Source organism: Macaca nemestrina, chromosome 1, assembly GCF_043159975.1.
Source record: "Macaca nemestrina isolate mMacNem1 chromosome 1, mMacNem.hap1, whole genome shotgun sequence".
NCBI lineage: Eukaryota > Metazoa > Chordata > Mammalia > Primates > Cercopithecidae > Macaca > Macaca nemestrina.
This window is the reverse complement of record NC_092125.1, coordinates 71305882-71331391: the sequence shown is the minus strand read 5'-3', so window position 1 is coordinate 71331391 and position 25510 is coordinate 71305882. Positions and strand designations below refer to the sequence as shown.

General features: G+C 37.0%; 1 protein-coding gene across 18 annotated transcripts in view; it reads right to left on the bottom strand.

Moving 5' to 3' along the window:
• LOC105493536 (ribosomal protein S6 kinase C1) overlaps positions 1-25510 on the bottom strand; it is a 212305-nt gene that overhangs the window by 79905 nt on the left and 106890 nt on the right. For 15 of the 18 annotated variants that reach the window (XR_011614076.1, XR_011614078.1, XR_011614083.1 and 12 more), the window contains 2 exons: positions 21783-21898; positions 13271-13363 (listed from right to left, as the gene is read on the bottom strand). Coding sequence is in view for 14 of the 18 variants with exons in the window: in XM_011761239.3 (XP_011759541.1) it covers positions 13271-13363; positions 21783-21898 (209 nt within the window). In the remaining 4 variants the exon portion in view is untranslated. Of the gene's footprint in view, positions 1-13270; positions 13364-21782; positions 21899-22430; positions 22455-25510 lie in introns of those variants that run through there. The other 3 variants (XM_011761245.3, XM_011761237.3, XM_011761246.3) reach the window with 2 other exon arrangements.

The window sequence follows — 25510 nt, the reverse complement described above, 5'->3', positions numbered from 1 at the left end:
ACAAAGTACTATTCAGGCATAAAAAATAATGGGATTCAGTCATTTGCAACAACATGGATGGAAGCTGAGGTCAAATTACATTAAGTGAAATAAGTCAGGCACAAAAAGACAAACTTTGCATGTACTCACTTATTTATGGGAGTTAAAAATTAAAATAATTGAACTCATGGAGATAGACAGTAGAAGGATGGTTACCAGAGGCTGGAAAGGATAGTGTAGGGTTGGGAAGGGGAAGTGGGAAGGGTCAATGGGTACAAAAAACAGAATGAGTAATACCTAGAATTTGCTAAAACAACAGAATGACTATAGTCAATAACAACTTAATTGTAGATTTTTAAATAACTAAAAGAATATAACTGTATTATTTGTAACATAAAGAATAAATGCTTGAGGGGATGGATACCCATCTCCCTTGATGTGATTATTACACATTGCATCCCTGTATCAAAATATCTCATATAACCCATAAATTCATACACCTACTATGTACCCACAAAAATTAAAAACAAAAAAAATTAAAGATGTGTGAGGATATGTCAACATACACCAGTTTTTTTTTTTTTTTTTTTTTTTTTTTTGAGACAAAGGCTCACTCTGCCACCCAGGCTGGAGTGCACTGTCACTGCAACCTCTGCCTCCTGAGTTCAAGCGATTCTCCTGCCTCAGCCTCCTGAGTAGCTGGGATTACAAGTGCCTACCACCATGCCTGGCTAATTTTTATATTTTTAGTAGAGACATGGCTTCACCATGTTGGCTAGGCTGGTCTTGAACTCCTGACCTCAAATGATCCACCCACCTTGGCCTCTCACAGTGCTGGGAGTTCAGACGTAAGTCATCATGCCTGGCCAAGGTACACTTTTATTGCTAGAGAATACCCAATTACTCTAGCAATATTTATTGGAAATATTAACCTTCCTACATTACACTGCTTTCAACCTATGTCAAAAATCAATTAGCCATATTTGTGGGACTATTTCTACATTTTGTATACTATTCTCTATGTGTGTGTCTCTATACCAACACCACACAATCTGGATTACTGTAAAGTCATGAAATCAAACAGAGTGACTCTCCCACCTTACTCTTTTTTGAAAACTATTTTAGCTATTATAGTTCCTACAACTTCCTAAATAGGTTTTAGAATAATTGGGTCTATATTTACATTTTTAAAAAAATCTTGCTGAAATTTTGACAGAAACGGTGCTTAAAACTGTGTATCAATTTGGAAAGAATTTACATCTATGGTAAGTCTGCTAATGAATATATTTCTCCAATTATTCAGACTTCTGATTTCTTTCATCAATGCTATGAAATTTACAGCATAAAAGTTCTGTATGTCTTGTTATATTTACACCTACTAATTCAATATTATTATAAACTGTATTGTATTTTTATTCCAGATTTATGTGTGCATTGTTTATACACAGAAATATAAGTACAAGCTGTTTTCACTCCTCATTCTCCAATAGAAAAACAAGCAAAGAAACAAACAAACAAATATACAAGTGCCAAGATTTTTACCTGGAACTCAAATATGAGAATGAGCTAATTCCTGGGGCCACAGAGAAGTAAGAAAAAAGCAAGCAAACAAACAAACAAAAAACAACTCTGAACAGATGCTAGGGAATCAGACCTCCACATCTGTGACACCCTTCCCCCTCCATTCTGCCTGGCATCAAGCAGAAAATCTCGCCCCCGCCCCCACCCAACTCATATTTCTATATTGGAAAAGGTAAGACTGAGGTGGTCAGCCAAGTTCCCCAACATCTTGGGTTCCCAAGCAAGAGACCTGTCCCCACCTTAATCCATGGGAAGCATCGTGACTGCCTAAAGGGAGAAATATTCCTGAGAACAGGTAGAGACAAAGACGGGAGGTGGGACTATCATCCCCAACCCTGGAAAGTCTGCTCTGCTCTTAAGCAAACAGAGGTGCCCAATCTGAGTGGCTGCTCAGCAGAAGAGGTATGTTCCACTGGACTCCTAGGCACAAAGCTCTAGCTAGCCTTAACACACCGCCAGCCTAATTCCTTTGGGACCTCTCACCTTCAGAGCAGGCATCACTCCGATCATTTACCAGAGCCGAGGTCAACCCAAGCTTAAGGTACCTCCTAGAGCTAAAAAGAGGCAGTGAGCTAGACGCAAAGATTCACTAAGCAAATATATCCAAGAGAAACCAAAACAAGACTGACAGAAAAAAAAAAAAAAAAAACTAGAATAAATAACTATTCCACAAATATCTATAAATAACTATCCTTCAATGCAAAGACATAAAATACACCCACAAGAAACAACAGCAAACAGAGAACCATGACCTCCCCAAAAGGACAAAACAAAAATCCAGCAACTGATCCTAACAAGAAAGCAATTTGTGAGTTCTCTAACCGCAAATTCAAAATTGTAGTTATAAGGAAAGTCAGTGACCTCCAAGATAACATAGAAAAGCAACTCAAAAATTTATCAAAGAAATTAAAAAAAAAAAAATTAGGCCAGGCACAGTGGGTCATGCCTGTCTATAATCCCAACACTTTGGGAGGCCGAGGCAAGTGGATCACTTGAGGTCAGGAGTTCAAGACCAGCCAGGCCAACATGATGAAGCCCCATCTCTACTAAAAATGCCAAAAATTATCCAGGCATGGTGGCGCATGTCTGTAGTCTCAGCCACTCGGGAGGCTAAGGCATGAGAATCACTTTAACCTGGGAGGTGGAGGCGGCAGTGAGCCAAGATCACACCACTGCACCCCAGCCTGGGTGACAGAGTGAGATCCTGTCTCAAAAAAAAAAAAAAAAAAGGGGAAAATTTTTTAAAAAGATAGTGAAATAATCTTTTAAAATCAGAGGCTAGGCATGGTATAATCTCAGCACTTTGGGAAACCAAGGTAGTAGAACTGTTTGAACCCAGGAGTTCAAGACCAGTCTGGGAAACACAGGAAGACCACCATCTCTACAAACGAAAATTAGCCAGGCATGGTGGCACAAGCCTGTGGTACCAGTTACTCAGGAGGTTGAAATGGGAGAATCACTTGATCCTAGGCAACAGAGGATGAAATGACCCATGACTGTGCCACTGCAGTCAAGCCTAGGCAATATGGTGAGACGTTGTCTCAAAAACAAAAAATCAAAGAGAAGTCTTGGAACTGAGAAACACATTTGCTGAACTGAAGAACTTCCTGGCGGCTCTCAAAGAAGATGAATGAAGCAGAGGAAAGAATTGGCAAACTCAAAGACTGGTTATCTGAAAATACATGATCAGAGGAGAAAAAAGAAGAGTGGAAAAGAAAGAAGCTGCCTATAAGATATAAAAAATTACCTCGAAAGACCAAAGCTAAGAATTATTAGTGTTCAAGAGGGAGCTGAGCAACACCAAGGGCTAGAATGCTTACTCAAAAAAATAACAGAAATTTTTCCAAAAGATATACATATCCAGATACAAAAAAATTTCAAAACACAAAATAGGTTCAACCCAAATAAGACTACCTCAAGGCATGTAATAACCAAATTCTCAAAGGTCAAGGGCAAAGAGAGGATTCTAAAAACAGCATGAGAAAAGAAGCAAATAACATATAAAAGACCTCCACATTGTCTGTCAAGACTTCTCAATGGAAAGCACACAAATAGAGTGAAACAACATTTTCAAAGTGCTTAAAAAACCAAAACAAAACAAAACAAAACAAAACAAAACTGCCATCCGAGAATACTGTATTTAGCAAAATTATACTTCAGATACGAAGGAGACAGAAACTATTTCTCAGACAACCTAAAGCTGAAAGAATTCACCACTATCAGATCTACATTATAAGAAATGCTAACGGGAGTTCTTCAATTTGAAGGGGAAAAAAATTTTTTTTAAACTGGTGAAATTAAGTATATAAATAAACCCAGAATCCTATACTACTGTGACAGTGATGCAAAATCCACTCCTAACTCCAGTATGAGGTCCAAAAGACAAACTTATCAAAAATAATAATAGCTACAGCAACCTGTTAAGAACAGGTAACATAGAAAATTTAAAGTGAGACAACTAAAAGTCAAAATGTGGGGGTGATGATGTTAAATTGCAGATTATTTTTGTGTAGTTTTTTTTCTGCCTTTGCTTCTATTCTTATTATTTGTGACCTAAGATGAACTGTCTCTTGTTATATCTATAAAGTATTTTTTGTAAGCCTCATGGTAACTGCTAACCACAGAACAAAACTTGTAAGAACCCACTAAAAATAAAAAGCAACAAATTAAAACATACTACCAGAAAAAAGTACTTACCCACAAAGACAGACAGAACCACAAAGGAAGAAAAAAAGAAAGACAGGAGTGTCAAAACAACCAGAAGCAAAAAAAAAAAAAAAAAAAAGGATTGTTAAAAGTAAAGTAAGTCCTAACTTATCAATAATAATGACAATACTGAATTTAAACAATCTTCATTCTCTTTTTTTTTTTCCAGACAGAGTCTTGCTCTGTCACCCAGGCTGGATGGCGTGCAACAGTACAATCTCGGCTCACTGCAACTTCTGCCTCCTGGGTTCAAGTGATTCTCCTGTCTTGGCCTCCCAAGTAGCTGGGATTACAGGCATGCGCCACCATGCCTGGCTAAATTCTGTATTTTTTAGTAGAGATGGGGTTTCACCATGTTGGCCAGGCTGATCTCAAGGTCCACCTTGGCCTCCCAAAGTGCTGGGATTACAGGCATAAGCCACTGTGCCAGGCCTTAATTCTCTAATTAAAAGGCATAGAGTGGCTGAATAAAGAAATAAGACCCAACTATATGCTGTCTTCAAGAAACCTACCCTACCTATAAAGACACATAGACTGAAAGTGAAGGGGTGGAAAAAGATATTCTACGCAACTGGAAAACAAAAAAGCACAGGAGTAGCTATACTTAGATAAAACAGACTACAAATCTAAGATTATAAAACCAAGTATATAAAACAAACATAGTAGATCTAATAAAGAAAAGACAAATTGCAATACAATAATAGGAGACTCTAACTGCCACTATCAGTAATGGGCAGATCATCCAGGAGTAAATCAACAAAGAAACCACAGAGTTAAACTACACACTAAATCTAATAGGCCTACTGACATTTTCAGAATATTTCACTCAACAGTTAGAAAATACACATTCTTCTCATCAGCACATGGTACGTTCTATAGAACAGACCACAAAAAGGCCATAAAATAAGAATGAACGCATTTTTTAAAAAATCATGTCAAGTATCTTTTTGGACCACAATGGGATAAAACTCAAAATCAATAACAGGAACATCAGAAATACAGAAACACATGGAAATTAAACAATTAAACAATATGTTCCTGACTGATCAATGGGTCAACGAAGAAATTGAGAAAATTGTAAAAACTTCTTGAAACAAATGAAAATGGAAATACAACATACCAAAATCTATGGGATATGGCAAAATCAGCACTAAGAGAAAAGTTTACAACAATAAATGCCCATTTTTTAAAAAAAAGAAAAATTTCAAATAATCTAACAATGTACTTCAAGGATCTAGAAAGTAAGAACAAACCAAACCTCAAATTTGTAGAAGAAAATAAAGATCAGAGCAGAAATAAATCAAATTGAGACAAAAAAATACAAAAGATCAATGAAATGAAAAGTTGGTTTTCTTGAAAAGATAAATGTAATATGAATTTAATGAAATTAATGAATTTAAATAAATTCATGGTATCGAATTCATTTTGGATTTTGTTGCTATTTTCTAATATTTTGTTGAAGATTTCTGTATCTTCATTTACGAGAATATTGGTCTATAGTTTTCTTTCTTCTAACGTCTTGATATCAGAGTAATAATGGTCTCATAAAATGAACTGGAAACTGTTTCCCTTTCTTCCATTTTCAGGAAGAATATGTGTAGAACTGGTATTGACTCTTCTTTAAAAGTTTGGTAGAATTCTCTGGTGAAACTATTTGGGCCTCAAGATTTCATCTTAGTGGTATTTTAAGTTTAGTTCCCTTAATAGTTAAAGAGCCATTCAAATTATCTATTTTATTTTGGGTGGTAGTTTGTATTTTTCTATGAATTGGTTCATTCCATCTGAATTATCAAATTTACGTGTGTAGGGCTGTTTGTAGTATTCCCTTGTTATCCTTTTGATGTAGGCAGGATCCACGCCTGTTTCATTCCTGACAGCAATAATTGGTGTATTCTCTCTTTTTGTCACTCTTGTTAGAGGTTTGTCAATTTTATCGATCTTTGAAAATAACCAGCTTTATGTTTCAAAAATTTTTGTTTTTATTTTCAATTTCAATGATTCCTGCTGTTTATCTTTATTTCATTCCTCCTGCTTGCTTTAGATTTTGTTCTTTTTCTAGTTCTTTTGAGTTAGGAACCTAGATCTGATTTTTCCCATTTTCTGACATAATCATTTAGTGCTATAAGTTTCTCTCTGAACACTGGCTTAGCTGTGTCCCATAAATTCTGATATGTTCTGCTTTTGTTTTCATTCAACTATACGTTTTGGGTTTTTTTTTTAATACCCTTTGAGATTTCTTCTTTAGCCCATGAATTACTTAGGAGTATAACTATGTTTCTAGGTATTTGGAGAGTTTCCTGTTATGTTACTGATTAATAATTTGATTCAGATATGGTCAGAGAACACACCCAGTATGATTTCAATAATTTCAAATTTGTTGAGGTTTTTCAGTCCTAGAAATGGTCTGTCTTGGTATATGTTCCATGGGCACTGAAAAAGAATGTGTAGTCTGTTGTTCTTGGATACAGTGTTCTATAAAAGTCAGTTACATTTTGTTGGTTGATGGTATTATGGAGTTCTTCTGTATTGTTGCTAATTTTCTGTTTTATCAGTTTTTCAGACAAAGTGTTCAAGTCTCCAACTGTAACTGCCTATTTCTCCTTTCACTTTCTATCAGCCTTTGCTTCATATATTTTACAGTTCTGATGTCTGTACACTCATTTGTAGGATTGCTATGTCTTCTTGGTAGATTGCCCTTTTATCATTATCCAATGTCTTCTCTGTCTCTCGTAATTTTCTTTGGTATGAAGCATATTTTATCTTGTATTAATATAGCCACTCCTGTTTTCTTTGATTAATGTTTGCATGACATGTCATTTCCATCCTTTTACTTTTTACATATATGTGTATATGTACATATATGATATATACACCATGATATACATATATATATCATTATATTATGTTTGAAGTGAGTTTCTTATAAATACCATAAAGTTGGGTCATATCTTTAATCCAATATCAATCTCTGTTTTTTGAACTGGCATATTTATAATGTGTTAGGGCTTAAGTTTGTAGTTATTTTTTGCGTTCTGTTTGTTCTGTTTGTATTTTCCTGCATTTTTGTGGGTTATTTGAACATTTTTTAGAATTCCATTTTGGTTTATCTATAGTATTGTTTGTTTGTTTGTTTCGAGATGGAGTCTCACTCTGTTGCCCAGGCTGGAGTGCAGTGGCATGATCTCAGCTCACTGTAACCTTTGCTTCCCAGATTCAAGTGATTCTCATGCCTCAGCCTCCTGAGTAGCTGGGACTACAGTCGTGCATCACCATGATGGTTAATTTTTGTATTTTTAGTAGAGACAGGGTTTTATCATGTTGGCCAGGCTGGTCTCAAACTCCTGACCTCAGGTGATCTGCCCGCCCCGGTTTCCCAAAGTGCTGGAATTACAGGTGTGAGCCACTGCGCCCAGCCTATATAGCATTTTTGAGTGTATGCTTTAAAAAGCTTTTTAGTGGTTGTTCTAGTTATATTATATATACATAACCTATTGCAGTCTACAGGTATCATCATTTTACCATTTCAAGCTAAGCATAAAAACCTTATCTTCCTTTATGTCCCTTTACTCTCCCACATTTATAATTGCCTTAAATATTTTCTCTGCATAAACTCAGAACTACATCAGAGAGTGTTAGAATTTTTGCTTCAACCATAAAAGATAATTTCCAAAGCTAAAGAGAAAGGAAGTCCATTGTATTTACTTATATTTGACCCTTTCCAATGTTCTTTCTTTCTTCCTAATGTGACAAGATTCTTGCATGTATTGTTTCCATTTTGTTTAGAGAATGCACTTTATTCTTTTAAGGTAGGCTCATCAGCAACAAATTCTCTTTGCATTTCTTCATCTGAGAATACCTTTATTTTCCCTTAATTCTTGAAAGGCATTTTCACAGGATATAGATTCTGCGTTGATAGTTCTTTCCTTTTAGCACTTAAAAAATGTTGTGCTATGTCCTTTTGATTTAATCCACTTCAATCCAGTGTTCCCTGAATGAGCAAATACCCAAATATTGATGCTTCTGTGTTCCAAATACAGAAGATTTTTCCACATATTATCAGAGAAGATATTATTTAGGTACCTTAAAAAATAAGTACCAATCTTTAAACAGCTACTCAATTTGAGCAATTTCCGCACATTTTCTCAATTATATTTTAGCTCCAAAATAGAAATGCCTACATTTTTCCAATGGCAAGTGAGCTTAAGAATTCTGCCTAGCAGGCATCAGATAAAGTTGGGAAGCTATCTTGATTACAAAATGCCAAGGCATCTGACCTAGCAAATAGTCACAGACTTACAAAATGTGTGGCATCTCTTATAACAATGACTTGCAAAGCATCATATTTAAGTAGTTTTTCAGTGGCAATTTTGGCAATCCAGACACACGATCCTCACCGATCTTCCTTGTGAATGCCATACACACATGTACACACAGAATGAATCAGGCCACACAGAAACCAGAACAGTTAACTGGCCATGAGGGAATCAAATCTTAGTATACCCTGGGTTTCAAGTAATCAATGTTCCCCTTACCCTTTTCTTTTTTTAACTCACAGGAGGCTGCAAAAACAGTACAAAGAGTCTCGTGTACCCTTCACCCAGCTTCTCCCAGTGGTGACACCTTATATAGTTCGAATTAAATATCACAACCAGGAACCTAACATTGGTACATTACTGTATACTAAACTATGGGCTCCTTTATACTTTTTATAGAGAAGTTATACAACAGTGACCTTTCTCGGAAACTCTCTTAGCACTTGAGCATTCTACTACCAGTCAAACTACCAATCTAGACTCTTCTAACCCAATTACAAATTATCATATATAAACAATCTTTATACACATACAAATATGAGCACATCCCATATATTCTTACCACACACATACAATAAAAAGAATTGCACCTGTGTCTATAAAAACTTATAATATTTTTCCACTAATTTCTACTCTCTCCTGCTATTGCTACACAAAGACTGTGTAAATAAACCTGCAGGATCAAAGAAATATTTAAAAGTTATCTAATGTAAAATTCCATCCAGTTCATTATATAGCATCCCAACAATCAATCTTTCAGCCTTTACCTGAATGTCTCAAATGACAAGAAACTCATAAGATCTAAAGGACTCCAGTATGCCTTTGGTCAATATGCTAATTCTCAAAAGGCATTTCTCATGAGCAGTAATTTGTTTCTCCTGAATTTGTACTAATTTGGTTCTACTTATATCCTATGAGGACATAACATGCAAGTCTCTTCCCTAACTACCTTTTTCACAGAGAAACCAGGCATCCTGCTTCATATATGATTTTTGTGTATCTATTTTAATGAGGGATTTTATAATCCCAATTCAAAAGCAGAAAGTCATTTACTTCTCTTTGAATACTAGATCAACATACAGCTATGGAATTACTATCCCTCTGGGTAAACACTTTCTGAGTTGTCACCTCATACAATGGTACCAGATAGCAGTCTCATATTGTACCAGTAGGTGTCACTCTATATATACTTAAAATTAATTAAGTTTTGATTATTTTATTCAACAAATATTTATTGAGCACCCATTATGTGCCAAGTGATTCTAGGTACTGAGAACATAGTGGTGACCAAGAAAGACACAATCTTGTTTTCACAGAGCTTATAGTCTAGATATTAATAAAAAATCTGCTTTTTTTTTTCTACATAAAAGTTTGTGAAATACTAATCCTAACGCAGTTCAATTCAGAACCGTATTTTTCCTAGGTTAATAGATAACACTCAAAATAACTCATAAAAAACAAATACTGTAATGAAACAGAATCAAAGAAACTGTGTTCTGTAGGACTAGATCAATATAACCGGGGTATTTTCTAACCTTTTGAATTTATTCAACATTTCTTTTCTATACTTCGTTTCTAAAACCCAAATTTTAGGTAGTCCTCAGTAGAATGGAAAGTAACTTATCTTTAAAAAAACAGTTCAACTTTCAAAAAATATGCCTGCTTTTTTTCTCTCTCTCTCTCTCTGTTTTTTGAGACAGGGTCTGGCTCTGTTGCCCAGGCTGGAGTGCAGTGGCGCAATCTCGGCTCACTGCAACCTCTACCTCCCAGGTTCACACAATTCTCCTGCCTCAGCCTCCCAAGTAGCTGGGATTACAGGAGCCCACCACCATGCCCAGCTAATTTTTATATTTTTAGTAGAGATGGGGTTTCCCCATATTGGCTAGGCTGGTCTCAAACTCCTGACCTCAGGTGATCTGCCTACCTCAGCCTCCCAAAGTGCTGGGATTACAGGCATGAGCCACAGCTCCCAGCCTATACCTATTTATGTTTCTACAGGAATATGTTACAAATTTTAAAGACTTATTAATTCCCAAAGCTTCTTAATTCCCCAAATACATATTCCCTTATCTCTACTAAGAAAAATTAGGCCAGGCACCATGGCTCACACCTGTAATCCCCGCACTTTGGGACGCTGAGGTGAGTGGATCATCTGAGGTCAGTAGTTCGAAACCAGCCTGGCCAACATGGTGCAACCCTGTCTCTACTAAAAATACAAAAGAAAATATTAGCCAGGCATGGTGGTGTGCGCCTGTAAATCCCAGCTACTTAGGAGGCTGAGACAGAAGCATCGTTTGAACCCATGAGGTAGAGGCTGCAGTGAGCCAAGATTGTGCCACTGCATTCCAGCCTGGGCGACAGAGTGAGATTCTGTTAATTATTAAAAAAAAAAAAAAGTTAAATGTCACCTTCTAAACACCAAACACCTTTCCCAGCTAAACAGAGTAAGAAAAGAAGGTACCAAATTATTCCTCAGCAGAACTTAGGAATTCTTCCACTGTCAAAAGTCCTTCTATTTTCTTTCTTTCTTTCTTTTCCTTCCTTCCTTCCTTCCTTCCTCCCTCTCTCCCTCCCTCCCTTCCTCCCTCCCTCCCTCTCTCTCTCTCTTTCTTTCTTTCTTTTTGGGGGGGGGGACAGAGTCTCAGTCTGTCACCCAGGCTGGAGTACAGTGGCACAATCTCAGCTCACTGTAACCTCTGCCTCCCGGGTTCAAGTGATTCTCCTGCCTCAGCCTCCCAAGGAGCTGGGATTACAAGTGTGTGCCACCATGCCCAGCTAATTTTTCATATTTTTGGTAGAGACAGGGTTTCACCATGTTGCCCAGGCTGGTCTCGAACTTCTGGCCTCAAGTGATCCACCTGCCTCAGCCTCCCAGAGTGCTGAGATTACAGGCATGAGCCACCACGCCTGACTTTTTTCTTTTCTTTTTTTTTTTTTTAAAGACTTGATATTTATTGGTTATTTATTTATTTATTTATTTAGAGACAGAGTTTCACTCTGTCACCCAGGCTGGAGTACAGTGGCATGACCATGGCTCACAGCAGCCTCAAAGTCCCCAGGCTCAGGGGATCCTTTCACCTCAGCCTCCCGAGTAGCTGGGACTATACACCCAGCTACTTTTTCTATTTTTCTGTAGAGGCAGGGTCTTACCATGTTGCCCAGATAGTCTCAAACTCCTGGGCTCAAGTGATCTGCCCACCTTGGTCTCCCAAAGTGCTGGGATTACAGGTGTAAACTACAGCACCCAGCCAAGAGCCCTTATTTAAACAAACCTGAGAGACTAATAGCTATTACTAGGACTACAAGGTAACTTACTTACACTTACAGTATAGCAATGAAAGGCCATACTTTGTCAAAGAAATAGAGCTAAGAGGGGCAGACACTGTTCCTCAAGAAGGTATACTTGCCTGCAAAGAAATCTGAGAACCTAGAAACTACTCAATTACTATATTGTCTTCATCTACTCTCAAATTGAATGTTTTCCAAACTGGAAAAGCCACAGAAAACATGGTTATGGAAATATTTCAGGCTCTTAAAAAAAGAAAAATCCTACAGCTTAGAATTTTTTAAGTTCAAAATTCAGTAACATGAATTTGAGAAAAATGATCCTTGCCAGAACTTAAGACACTGACAGTTTTATATAATATCCAACTTAATGTACCCTTGGGAATGCTTCAAACTATTACTGTCTAAATTGCTAGAGAATACTACATATTGTTCAATTTTAGCATGGACTCACATGCATACTTTACAAATACTCAATGAATAGTAAGATAAAAATGAACATTAAGGTGCTTCATAAAAACGGTTAATGGTGAAAAAATATCTAAATTAACCTATCCCTTAATATTAAATAAAGCATTTTACTTACTTTGAATGGTAAAGCGGTGGTTGAGCAAATATACTTAAAACATAGTTTGTTGTCCGTGGCTTTTAATTTACACTTGTAAATCATCTGATAGGAACAGTACTGTTAACATTTGGTGTGAGATGTCACCAAATTTGCACATACACAATGGCAGATATCTCTGTGAGGCCAGTACTTTTACCCCCAAAATTAAAATGCACGTGTGTGTGAAGTGAGGGGTTAGTGTACTAGAAAAAGCACAGCTTTTGAGTCACAAAAATTAATATTCAAATCCTAGCACCATCCTAAATTAGCTATGTGACTTTGGGCCAAGTTATTTAATCTGCCCTAAACATCACTTTTCCACCAAGATGCAAATAAAATTGTAAGAAAGATTAAGTTGCTTCATATAAAATTCCTAATATAGGGTCTGACACATAGTAGGTGCTCAATAAATGGTAGTTATAAGGGGATTCCACTTTTCTTTTTGACCATTAAAATGACTGTATTAATTAATGTTGAACAACTACTGGCTCACAATTGTAATTAAACACAAAGTACATCTTTACTCTGCTATAACACTTTTATAAAACCAAATCCCTTACTCAACTGAATGCCAACAAATATGCACCTTCTCCTTTAGCTCAAATATATTTTGCATGACCTTACATGAATTGCTCAGATAAAAGCTTTTTCTCTTCTGCTTTTGTTATTTTAAAGTGCAGATGCATTTGAGTCATTTTCTCCTTTTGTTTCATATCCTTAAGATCCAAAGCTTCAAAGACAGAATGTCAGCATGCAGTCGATTTATGACTGAACTCTTGAAGAGACACTGAAGAATTACCTTGTCAATCACCCCAAGGACTCTGAAGGCCTTCAGCTCCTCGGCAGGGCTCCTTAGGTTCCAAGGGGGCCTTGAACTTAGTGATCCTGGAGGCTAATGGAAGATATCAAAGATTATACATCAATCAGGGAGGTACTTGAAGGAAGGCTGCCTGCTGAAGCAAATGCCAGGCCAAAGGAAAGTAAATTCATCATAAATCAGAGAATGGAAAGATGAAAGGAGGAAGTTTCTGTTTGTCTGTAATATAAAATTTTTAAAAATAAAAACTAAAGAAAATCAAAAAGAAAAAGCAAGAAAAAAGTTGCAAGTAAATAAATCATAACATTGAAAAAATTTTTTAAAAGAAAAATTAATGAGCTGACAGTTTCTACAGCAATAACTCAATTCAGACCATACAGCTATCATAAAACTTTGTAACAAATGGATAACTGGGCCAACAATCAATCCCAGTATTATATTTACCCCAGACACCTCAACAGTAATTTGGAAGTGGGGGAACTAAAAATAATATAATAATAAGCACACATGGGTAGGGAGGGGCACAAGTCATTCTCTCTCATCATGAAGCTACAGTTCTATGATTGTTACTTTATGTATTATGTGTTTTCAGAGGGACTGGTCCATCCAAATTCAACCAGAAAAATTACCAATAATGGTGAAAAATTAAGAAGCTTCATCATATAACCAACAATCACTAAAACAGAGCCTGCTTACAAGATGATTTAGAAGAGAAAGAAACTTTTCTTCAAATATTTGACTATCTGTGATGTGGAAAACAGTCTGTTAGCTACACAAAAAAAAAGATTTAAAAAATCAGTGAACATAGGAAGGAACATTTAAATTCTGCACACAATTTTAAAATAATCCCAACTTCCATTTATTAGTTTTAGTTTTTCTCTATCAGTAACATAAGCCATTAAATTAGACAAATTCTAAGGGCACCTCCATATGACATTTACAACTATAAAGTACTGCTATATTGATCCTATATTAAAATGGTGATGCTGCAAAGGACAACAGGAGACACAAAGCCTTATTACATACTTAAAGCAGACCTTCTTGCTATCAAAAATCTATTAGAATACAGAAGAAACATTCTGATTCTATGAATTGAATCAAACACCATGGTAAGGGAATTACTGAGATACCATTTTTGTCCCTGTACAGACCAACATCACCAGACAGGCAGCTCCTTGAGAATAGAAAATGTGTCTTATTCATCTCTATATTCACAGTGCCTTGCATATTGCTAGTATTTAGTTGGAAAATATGAGGGAGAGCAGAAATGAGGAGAGCAGGGAGAAAGGAAGGAATCTTGGAAAATTAGGTGTCACTTACAACTGGGAAAACTACCACTTGTGAAATTCTCTAAAAGCAGCAATTCTAATTGTTTTCCATTTTTGTTTTGTTTATAGATTTAGCAAGAAAATAATAATTTAACTGTACCTGAAATGGTGTTTAAGTTTTAAAAGAGACTTTTTATTTCTTAAAGATGTTTGAAAAAGTTGGCATAATAGTGACAATTAGACTAGATAATAACCTTTAAACTAAGGGGAACCTTTTTAGGGATATACAAACATTTAGCAAGGTATTTTAGTGTTATAATGTAACAGCATTCATTATATTCATTCAGTGTATACTCATTCAGTGTATAATGTAACATTATATTCATTATAGTCATTCAGTGTATAATGTAACCAACATGTAACAGCAATAGCCTTTTTTTTATTTTTATTTTTATTTTTTGAGATGGAGTTTCGCTCTTGTTGCCCAGGCTGGAGTACAGCAGCTCGATCTTGGCTCACTGCAACCTCTGCCTCCCCGGTTCAAGCGATTCTCCTGCCTCAGCCTCCTGAGTAGCTGGGATTACAGGCACCCACCACCACGGCCAGCTAATTTTTGTATTTTTAGTAGAGACGGAGTTTCACCATGTTGGTGAGGCTGGTTTCGAACTCCTGACCTCAGGTAATCCACCCACCTCATCCTCCCAAAGTGCTGGGACTGAAGGCATGAGCCACCACAGCCGGCCAGTAGAAATAGTCTTTTCTATCTTCATTTACATTGTTTCATCTCTATTCTTCACCCCATACCAGGCGATGCACCTACAGGAAGTTAGTATTATATAATTCCCATTTTACAGATGAATAAAGGGATTCTCAGAATGCTGGAGTGTTTGTCTGTGGTCAGAAAGAGAGACAGTGGAAGAACTCCAACTACTATTCTAAAGCTTGCAGTCCTTTTACTAACCAACACATTCTGAAAATTAAAAATTCTTTTCTGCTGCTGCTTCTTGCTACAAGAACAAGTAAGAACCGTTTGTGATTTTAGCAAAAGGAATGCTAAGGAAAAGTTGTAAGGAGGGAAAAAAAATAATACTTTAAATGATATTTAGTCCACTACATTTGTCTTAGAAAATATGGCCAAGTATCTCCAACATCCCTATCTCCTATTTATATCTTCTTATTCACAGATGTCACTGTTTCTTTCGGTTTCCAAAGAAAGTTATTGATTCACTTTGGCAATTTAAGAGCAAAGAAAGCAAACTACAAAATCTCTATCGCATCTTTCAACAAATAATTACTGTGCACCAACTATGTGCATGATAACTGAAAGGGCTATAAATTATCAAAAGGCCCAGTCTAACCTCAAGAAGTGCACCATTTATTTGAGGAGATAAGACAAATACATGAAAAGTTAAGTAACAATAAAACATTATCTTAAAAATATGGGACTACACAAATATGTCATTAGTGTATGAAAAACTGTGATAAAGGTGATTTTAAATGTTAAGTGGAAATTAGATTAGGAAAAAGTTATTCTATACTGTATACAACTGGAAAGCATTAGCCTGGTGGGGAAAAGTTATTCAAATTGGAGAACAGAAGAAAATAAAATTATACACTTAGGGTCAGTTTTCGCAGGCCTTGAATGCCAAGAAGAAAAGTCTTGACTATACAGTCTCCGAAGTCTAGACAACAAGTTTTTCTATGAGAAATAACCCAATGAAAACAGTGATTTAGTAAGGTTACTCTTGGAAAGACGTGAATGGGGAAATTGAAGGGGAAATGACCAAAGGCAAAGTGATCATTAAAGTTCTCTTTCTACTTTAACCATCTATAAAAGTTTGAGATCACAGAAATGAACAAAGAAAGATCATGAAATAAAATCATCAATAAAAAAAATTGTATTTCTCATATGTAGTGCTTAAATTGGGTAGAATCCTATAGATCTACTCCTTTCTTCAGATGGCAAAAGGACATACATATCCACAAAATTTTAAGAGCAGAAAGAGACCTTAGAGATCAAGTCCAACTTTTTTTTTTAGATGAGAAAACTGAGACGCAGCAAGGTTAGCAAAAGTAGGTAATAGATAAGAGAGGATTAAATCTTACTTATTAAATAAAAGAATGTTGTTAGGTGAAATTCGGCCCATTGCGCTATGAAGCGCGATGGGAGAAGCAGTGTATTTCTAGGTAATATGATTGAGTTCCTTAATGGAAAAGTAAGATTTTCACTTATATTTATTAGCTATTATAGCAGAAGATGCCCAGAGAGGCAAAGAATAGTTGTATTCATCTATACCTGGTATAAATGGAAAGAGAGACAAGGGAAGAAACAAGAATACATGATGACCCAACAATCTTCAAAAGCAGAGGTGGCAAGTACATATCATTCAACTGGTCAAGTCCATGGCAGGAATCTCTGCTAATCCCACAGTCTCACAACTCTTCTCAATACAATGCTCCTGGCAGCCACTACTCATGGATTAGAATTGGCACACCAGTTAGAACCTACTTACTATTGTTGTTCTCGCTCTGTCGCCGAGGCTGGAGTGCAGTGACACGATCTCAGCTAACTGCAACCTCGACCTCCCAGGCTCAAACGACAGCCTTGTGCCTCAGCCTCCTGAGTAGCTGGGGTTACTGGCATGTGTCACCACAGCTGGCTAATTTTTTGTGTGTGTATTTGTAGTAGAGATGGGGTTTCACCATGTTGGCCAGGCTGGTCTCAAATGCCTGGCCTCAAGTGATCCATCTGCCTCAGCCTTCCAAAGTGCTGGGATTACAGGCCTGTTGTACATTCTTTAAAAGGCTCTGTTTCTGTTTGGAGATTTGTTTTTGAAGTTGCTGTTCAGCCTGCCCACTGTCTTTTTCACTTGATATTATTTCCTGTTCTCAATGAGCTCTCTCTATTCTTCCCAATCTGTTGGTGCAGTACTTCTTAAATGTTAATGTGTATGTGCATCACCTGATGATCTTGTTAAAAAGAAGATTCTGATTCAGTAGGTCTGATATTCTGCAGTTCCATCAAGCTCTCAGGTGATGCTGATGATGCTGGTTCACCAACCACATTTAAAAGAAGGTTACTTACTCCTCAAATAACCTGAGAGAGAGTAACCATTATTGTGGGAAAATAAGCAATCAAGGGCAAAAGGAAAGTACCACAAAGAGTGTATCAAGAAACCACACTCTGAACTCTAATGTCTAATTATGCCAGAGCTCCTGAATTTGGCTTCATCCATGAATTTTTGGCTTTGCAAAGACTTTCATGGGCAATCTACCAACCCTAATACCCAGTCTCCTGAGCCGCACTAGGTCACATTTCAAGCCTGACACTGAATTGCAGACCTATTACTGACTTAAGCAAATGTCTCAGTGAGGGCAAATTTAAAATATTTTCTAAGGAATAATGGAATAATATCAATTAATAATACAAGCAAACAAAATGCACAATAGAAAAACACTTCCAGTATTATTATATCAGTTGCATTCAAAATCTACAAATATTCAGGAAAGGTATACATTCTTTCATTCACACCTTGTAACTGCATAAAAACATATCCACACTTTAAAAACTACACAATATTTTGTTCTAAATTTAGATCATTTATTGTATTTTTCTAAATTTGATCCAGAGTTTCAAACTCCTACAGCTAAAAAAAGCAAAAAACTATTCTAAATCTTTTCCAGGGAGAGCCTCTTTTAACATTAATTCTTAAATCATTCAGTGTCGCCTAAGATTTATTTTTTAAAAAGAGAAAAAAAAGAAAGAAAGAAATCTGTCTCCTTCAGTTAAGATTCAACCTTTACTTCAAAAAAAACCTCATTTCTTTTTTTTCTGAAACCTGCTCCTAAATTTTCTTGGAGCCTTTTAGTAATGAAGCAATGAAGAAAAAGAGTAAGAGAGTGCTTTTTATCCTTTCTGTACTTTTGCAAAAAAGACATTAACGTGAATGACTGGGAAACTTAGAACTTTTGTATTTACTATATAAGGATCTCTAAAGTTCAATAAAGCAAACACTTAAAACATCACAGAAAACCTGGGTGGAAGGAGTCATGACAGACTGTACCAAAGGAGAAAACGGTAATTAACAAAAATTTAAAAAGCAAAAAAGGGTTCCTTTATTGTCTTAATCAACCAGGCTAGAAAGAAATGTTTGCACACTGATTCCAGAGAGAAGTAGTATCTGCTTTGCACCAAATTTGAGCTAAAGGGGCCTTAGAAATCATTTATACAAATCCTCTCATCATGTTGGTTGAAACTCAGGCCCAAAGATGGTTAAAGAAGTGGATTAATAAATGCACCAAGCTAATAACAATCCTCTGAAAGACTTTTAAATTATACATAAGAAAATAATCAAGCATGCTCTTGGCCAAAAAGGGCCAGGCTTAACAAAATAACATACAAAAGGAAAATTTAAAAAGCAAATGTTTACCATGAGAGAAAAATACTGTGCCTACTCTCCTCTAGCCTCCTTGCCTAAGAACTGAAAAAATCCTACATGTCAAATCAGATTCAGAAGGTACCCCTTTTTATCCTTTCTGATAGAATTTTCCATTCTTCTACATGGCTCTTACCAGTGTAACTTTGTTTGCTCAACTATGTACATATATGGGTCCTCAACTATGCTACAGGATTTGCAAGAGCAGGCTGTGTCATCATCTTTTGTATAACTCCAAAGTATATTTAGTTTGATTCTATATACAGTCTTAACAGATGCTTAATGAGTTAGTGTATAATCAAATGTAATCACCTTTCCTATATTAGATCTCTTCTGTTTTATTCTCATTAGCAGTTATACTTGAAGAAATTCTGACTGATATACTTCATGGTTCTATTCTTCTAGTCTAAACTATACAGGAGGCTCAACATACTTATTTACCTAAGAAATTATTGCTTCATAGATATGCCTATAGGAAACTAACAGGAATGCAAAAGTGGGAGGATTACATAAGTAAGTATAGGTAGACCATTCAAATTTAATGTTATAAGAATGAATAGAATACTAGTAATTTTAAATCCCTAAAACTTTTAGAATATTGGCCAGGCGCGGTGGCTCATGCCTGTAATCCCAAGCACTTTGGGAGGCCAAGGCGGGTGGATCACCTTAGATCAGGAGTTCGAGACCAGGCTAGCCAACATGGCGAAACCCCATCTCTACTAAAAATACAAAAATTAGACAGGTATGGTGGCATGCGCCTGTAGTCCCAGCTACTCGGGAGGCTGAGGCAGGAGAATCGCTTGAACCCGGGAGGCAGAGGTTACAATGAGCCGAGATCACTTCACTGCACTCCAGCCTGGGTGACAGAGTGAGACTCCATCTCAAAAAAAAAAAAAATTAAAAAAGTAAACAATTTAAAACAAATTTTAGAATATTTATAAGACGCATTTAAGTAAAACAAGTTCACAGGGAATTATGTTAATGCTTTTATTAATGCCCCCACCCAAAATGAAATTGAGTATACACACATTAGTACTACACAGGAGGAAGGTTGCCAATCCCATGGAAAAAGTAATGTTCACATAAATATTCCACTTAAAAAGATAAAATTCAATGCCAAAAAAGGAAGTAAATTTAATAATATAATTAAAAGAACCATGATAGAGAATAGAAGAAATTCTCAGAATGTCTTACACTGATTAGTACAGTTTTGATAACTGCTATCTTATCATTTTCTTTTTTTTTTTTTTTGAGACGGAGTCTCGCTGTGTCTCCCAGGCTGGAGTGCAGTGGCGTGATCTTGGCTCACTGCAAGCTCCGCCTCCCAGGTTCACGCCATTCTCCCGCCTCAGCCTCCCAAGTAGCTGAGACTACAGGCGCCCGCCACCACGCCCGGCTAGTTTTTTGTATTTTTAGTAGAGACGGAGTTTCACCATGTTAGCCAGGATAGTCTCGATCTCCTGACCTCTTGATCCACCCGCCTCGGCCTCCCAAAGTGCTGGGATTACAGGCTTGAGCCACCGCGCCCGGCCTTATCATTTTCAAAAAGTATACAAAGCATAAAAATGTGTGGGAAAAAGCATGTAAGGCGGTACATGAACGGGAAATGAAGAATGAGGCTAAAACTTAAGTTTTTGGCTTATGGGCTGATCTTTGTGCTAGAGAGGCATTTGATTTATGTGTATCTGTGTAATCCACATGAGTGATTTTTTTTTACTTCATTTAATCCTAGTAACTACCCAGCAAAAAATTACCATATTCTCATTAATCAGATATAGAAACTGACATTCAGAAGTGGGATTAAGCATCTTGTCCAATCTTCCATGACTTCGAGTGGCAGAACTGGATATGAACAAGGCTGCCTGACTCTTAGATCAATTAAGACAACAAACTGTTTGGGAGGCCGAGGAGGGTGGATCACGAGGTCAGGAGATCGAGACCACCCTGGCTAACATGATGAAACCCCGTCTCTACTAAAAATACAAAAAAGTTAGCCAGCCCTGGTGGTGGCGCCTGTAGTCCCAGCTACTCAGGAGGCTGAGGCAGAGCTTGCAGTGAGCCTAGATGGTGCCACTGCACTCCAGCCTGGACTGCACTCCAGACTGAGACTCCATCTCAAAAAAAAAAAAAAAAAACTAAACCCTTTTTCCCATCTCCAGAAGACACAATTCTTAAATTGCATCAGAAAAACTTAGTTTGATATAAAGAAAAAAATAACAGAAAAGTTTCCTCCAGAAATTTGCCAAAACCAGGTTGATACAGCATAAAAACAATAATAACCTGCAATGCTTCTAATGTTTTCAGCATTCATCTGCCTTAGACAAGTCTAGGGGAAGTCCCAAATAACCTAACTATCCCTGCTAGAATTATGCTTTTATAATTCCAAGTCACCAATAGCATATACTTGTATAAGTAATGCTTAAAATGAATAGTTTTAACATGAATCAATAAAACTGGAGAACAATTATATAAGAATCACAATCTAACTTTAAAAAGTCCAAATACAAATAGATATCACAACAGTATAAATTACTCTCAATCTACAGATGAGAAAATTAAGGGTACAGTAATAAACCAATAAAAGACCAAGAAAAGGAGAAAGCAAGTCTCATTTTATTCCACTTTTGGTGGTTTGCTATAATGCTTTTCTTTCTACCAACAACCTTTATGAAAATTATTAATAAAATTCAAAGAATCAAAATCCTATAACATTCTAATTACAAATAAAGCTGACAGACTAGACAGCAAAAAAATCACTGAAGAAAATACACAACAAAATATGAGACATACCTGAGATACATCATCAAGTTGAAATTTCCCATAAAGACCAGAGATACTTTCAGCCCGCATGAGATACTCAGCTGTTCTTCTCTTTACAGCTTCTCGACGGGTAGGGCTTGACTCTCCTAAAAAAAAAAAAAAAAATCTGAACATGTAAAAAATAACCTTTCTTCAGTTCAACCTGAAAATTAACTTCCTTGTACCCAATGTGCAGCTTATTCACGTTTCTAACTGAAAAGAAGAGATATTCAAAATTGGAAAAGACATGAAAGTTATTAATATCAACCAAGTCTAACTATTACCCCCCATTATTTCATTTATCCAAATTCTAACATTCTCCTATTTAAGTATGTATTGATAATCTGACGTATTTTAGTAGGAGTCAAATATATAAGAAATGTCTATCTGTAAAAAGCTCTGAAGATAAAAAGACTAGCCCTAGTCCAGACATTATACAGCTAAGCAACTCAACAAACAGGACCAAATGCAACAGATGGGGTGTGTGTGTGTGTGTGTGTGTGTGTGTGTGTGTGTGTGTGTGTGTGTGTTTACAACCTTGGATTTTTCTAAAAACCAAATCCTACAAAATAATGTTTCCTGGTTTGCTGAACTGAAGTGAAATGAATTATAAAAAAGAGATAATTTCTCCCAAAAGACTACTAGTAGAACCCTCTTCTTATTTCTGCCTGGAACAGCATCTCCTCCTGCTTCCGGGGAAATGACCCTTTCTTCTTCCCATCATACTCTTCTACCACTTCCCCCCATCACTAACCAGGTGGTTTGAATGAAAGCTGCTTTCTTGTTTCAGATGTCAGTCCCTCTAATCACCAAGGTCCATTTAGCCAAGGGTGGCCCCCCCTAGTCACAAGCTGAGCCAATCATAGAACCCTATCCTCCTGGCCACAGTTTAAGAAGGGGGGAATTAGCACAACACAAACTGGACTGTCTTTGTTATTCAAGCTGTAAATAAGAGGAGTAGGAACTGCCAACAGCCGGTTTCTGCCAATGCAAAAAAAGGCCAATGTGAAAAAACGAACTTGACTCAGAAAGCAGATATGGGAGACTTAAAAGGAAAATAGAAAGAAATCCCAGTGTTTTCAGGTGAACCTACATTCCTCTAACGTAACTGGCATCGGCAAAGCCACATTCCTGCCCTTCTTTCCCTGAGGTAGTTCAAATTTGGATTTCCGCACATGCAAACCAAAGAATTTTGACTAAATACAGACCTCAGCGAAAAGCTGCAACAAAGTTGGGATTGCAATTTTGCTAAATAACTTTCCTTTCACACCTTTTACATTACAATTCCATCTCTTCTCTCTTTCATGAGGAATTCACAAATATAACTGGTCTTGGTGAGGGAAAAAAATTCTATTGCTTTTTAACCGTGGAACCATCTACATTTATTTATTAACTCTCCAACTCCTCAACCCGCAATTAAAATGTCAGTGTACTTCTGCCTCTACCCTTACAATCTGCTTACTTCCTAAATGCAAGGTTTTAGAGGGCTTTTCTACTCAGTTGAAAAATGAGTATCTTCTGTGAAAATCACTTAAATAACTATAACATACTTTGAAGATAAACATGCCATATAATAACAGCTATTCACTATTTCTACACAATACTAGTCCTTTGGTTTAGGGTTTACTGTGTCTAGAGTCTGCTATTTCCATTCTCACTAGCTCTTCTCATTTCAGATTATGCCTTCCAAGCCCTAATTTAAATCCCCATTTAAGATTTTTGATTCACCTTAGGCTCAAATATAAAAACTATGGCAATTTACCTTTAAATTCAGTGTATTTAAGCTTTAATAACATTTCAAAATTTGTTTCGTGAAAAAAAATCAACTCATCTCACAAAATAATTTGGAATTCGAAAACGCCAAGATATGGAACACCTAGTTAAAGCTAGAGTTAAAGCCATATTTTATAATCAAATTACTATTTTTTAAACTTTTGGTTTTTCTGCCACTTTCTAGGCAGTCTCCATAGCAACAGAGAAACAAGAACCAGAAGCCAGAAGTTGAAATGGACTCCTGCTGAATATGGTGGTTCCACTTCCAAGGAAACTACAATGAAGTGATGGAAATACTGAAAGGCTTTTTAAATGTAGCCTTATATATAGGCCAGGTGCAGTGGCTCATGCCTATAATCCCAGCACTTTGGGAGGCCGAGGCAGGCAGATCCTGTGAGGTCAGGAGTTTGAGACCAGCCTGGCCCACATGGAGAAACCCCATCTCTACTAAACACACAAAATTGGCCAGGCACGGTAGCTCATGCCTGTAATCCCAGCACTTTGGGAGGCCGAGGCAGGCGGATCGCGAGGTCAGGAGATCGAGACCATCCTGGTCTACTAAAAACACAAAAACTTAGCTGGGCATGGTGGTGGGCAACTGTAGTTCCAGTTACTCGGGAGGTTGAGGCGGAGAATGGCGTGAATCCAGGAGGCAGAGCTTGCAGTGAGCCAAGATTGCGCCACTGCACTCCAGCCTGGGCGACAGTGCGAGAGACTCCATCTCAAAAAAACAAAAACAACAACAACAAAAAACACAAAATTAGACAGGCATGGTGGCGGGTACCTGTAATACCAGCTACTCATGAGGCTGAGGCAGGAGAATCACTTGAACCCGGGAGGCAGAGGTTGCAGTGAAGTGAGATCGTGTCACTGCACTCCAGCCTGGGCGACAGAGTGAGACTCGGTCTCAAAAAAAACAAAAGTAACCTTATATGTAAATACTATGGTTCCTTCCTCATCAGTCCCTTAAAAGGAGGTCATCATCACTGCTGATCAATAGCAGCATTCAAGAATAAAAACTATCTCTTGAAGATTTCTGCTCCTGGATGCTTATTCAGGTTTGTCAGCATCAGCAAAAAAAAAAAAAAAAAAAAAAAGCTGACTCTATAGATTTCCAGGATATTTCTAACTAGTCAAATTATTGACAAATGTGACTTTAAACAGATTTTAATTGACTAAAAAATGTTTAATTAATCTGCTTGATTTCTTGTTCTCCATTTTAAAATACGCACACACACAGTCCACAATGATTATTTGTTAGTCATTCAGCTAGAGCAAGAATTTCTACTGGGCTTATGCATTCAGCATAAAAAAACTTATGCATTCAAAAAAGAAAAACTAGGCTGTGGCTCACTCCTATAATCCCAGCACTTTGGGAGGCCAAGGTGAGAGAACTGCTTGATCCCAGGAGTTCAACACAAGCCTGGGCAACACAGTAAGACCCCATGTCTGTCTCTATTGAAAGTACAAAAATCAGCCAGACATGTTGGTGCGCACCTGTGGTTCTAGCTACTTGGGTGGCTGAGGCGGGAGGATCACTTGAACCCGGGAAGTCATGGCCGCAGTAAGCCATGCTCATGTCACTGCATGAACCACTGCACTCCAGCCTGGGGAACAGAACAAGATTCCGTCTTTAAAGAAAAAAGAAAAGAAAAACTGTTCCCATTATTCAATAACCTTTATGTTAAAAAGTTCTGGTGTATCATAAAAGATGTCTTAATGTGGATTGTGACAACCTGTGTTTCTTCACCTTCTCAATTTCTGATCATACAGGGTGATTAATAGTGTGTGATCTCTGACAGGGAGTGGCTGAGTAGATGTGAGGAGAAAATCCAAAGTTGTTGATGAAATTTACAGAAACACTCAATTACCCATCCTGTGTTTCTCAGTGCACCATCTCTGACTTCAGTCACTAAGGAAAGTTTTATAGAAGGCATGGTATACAG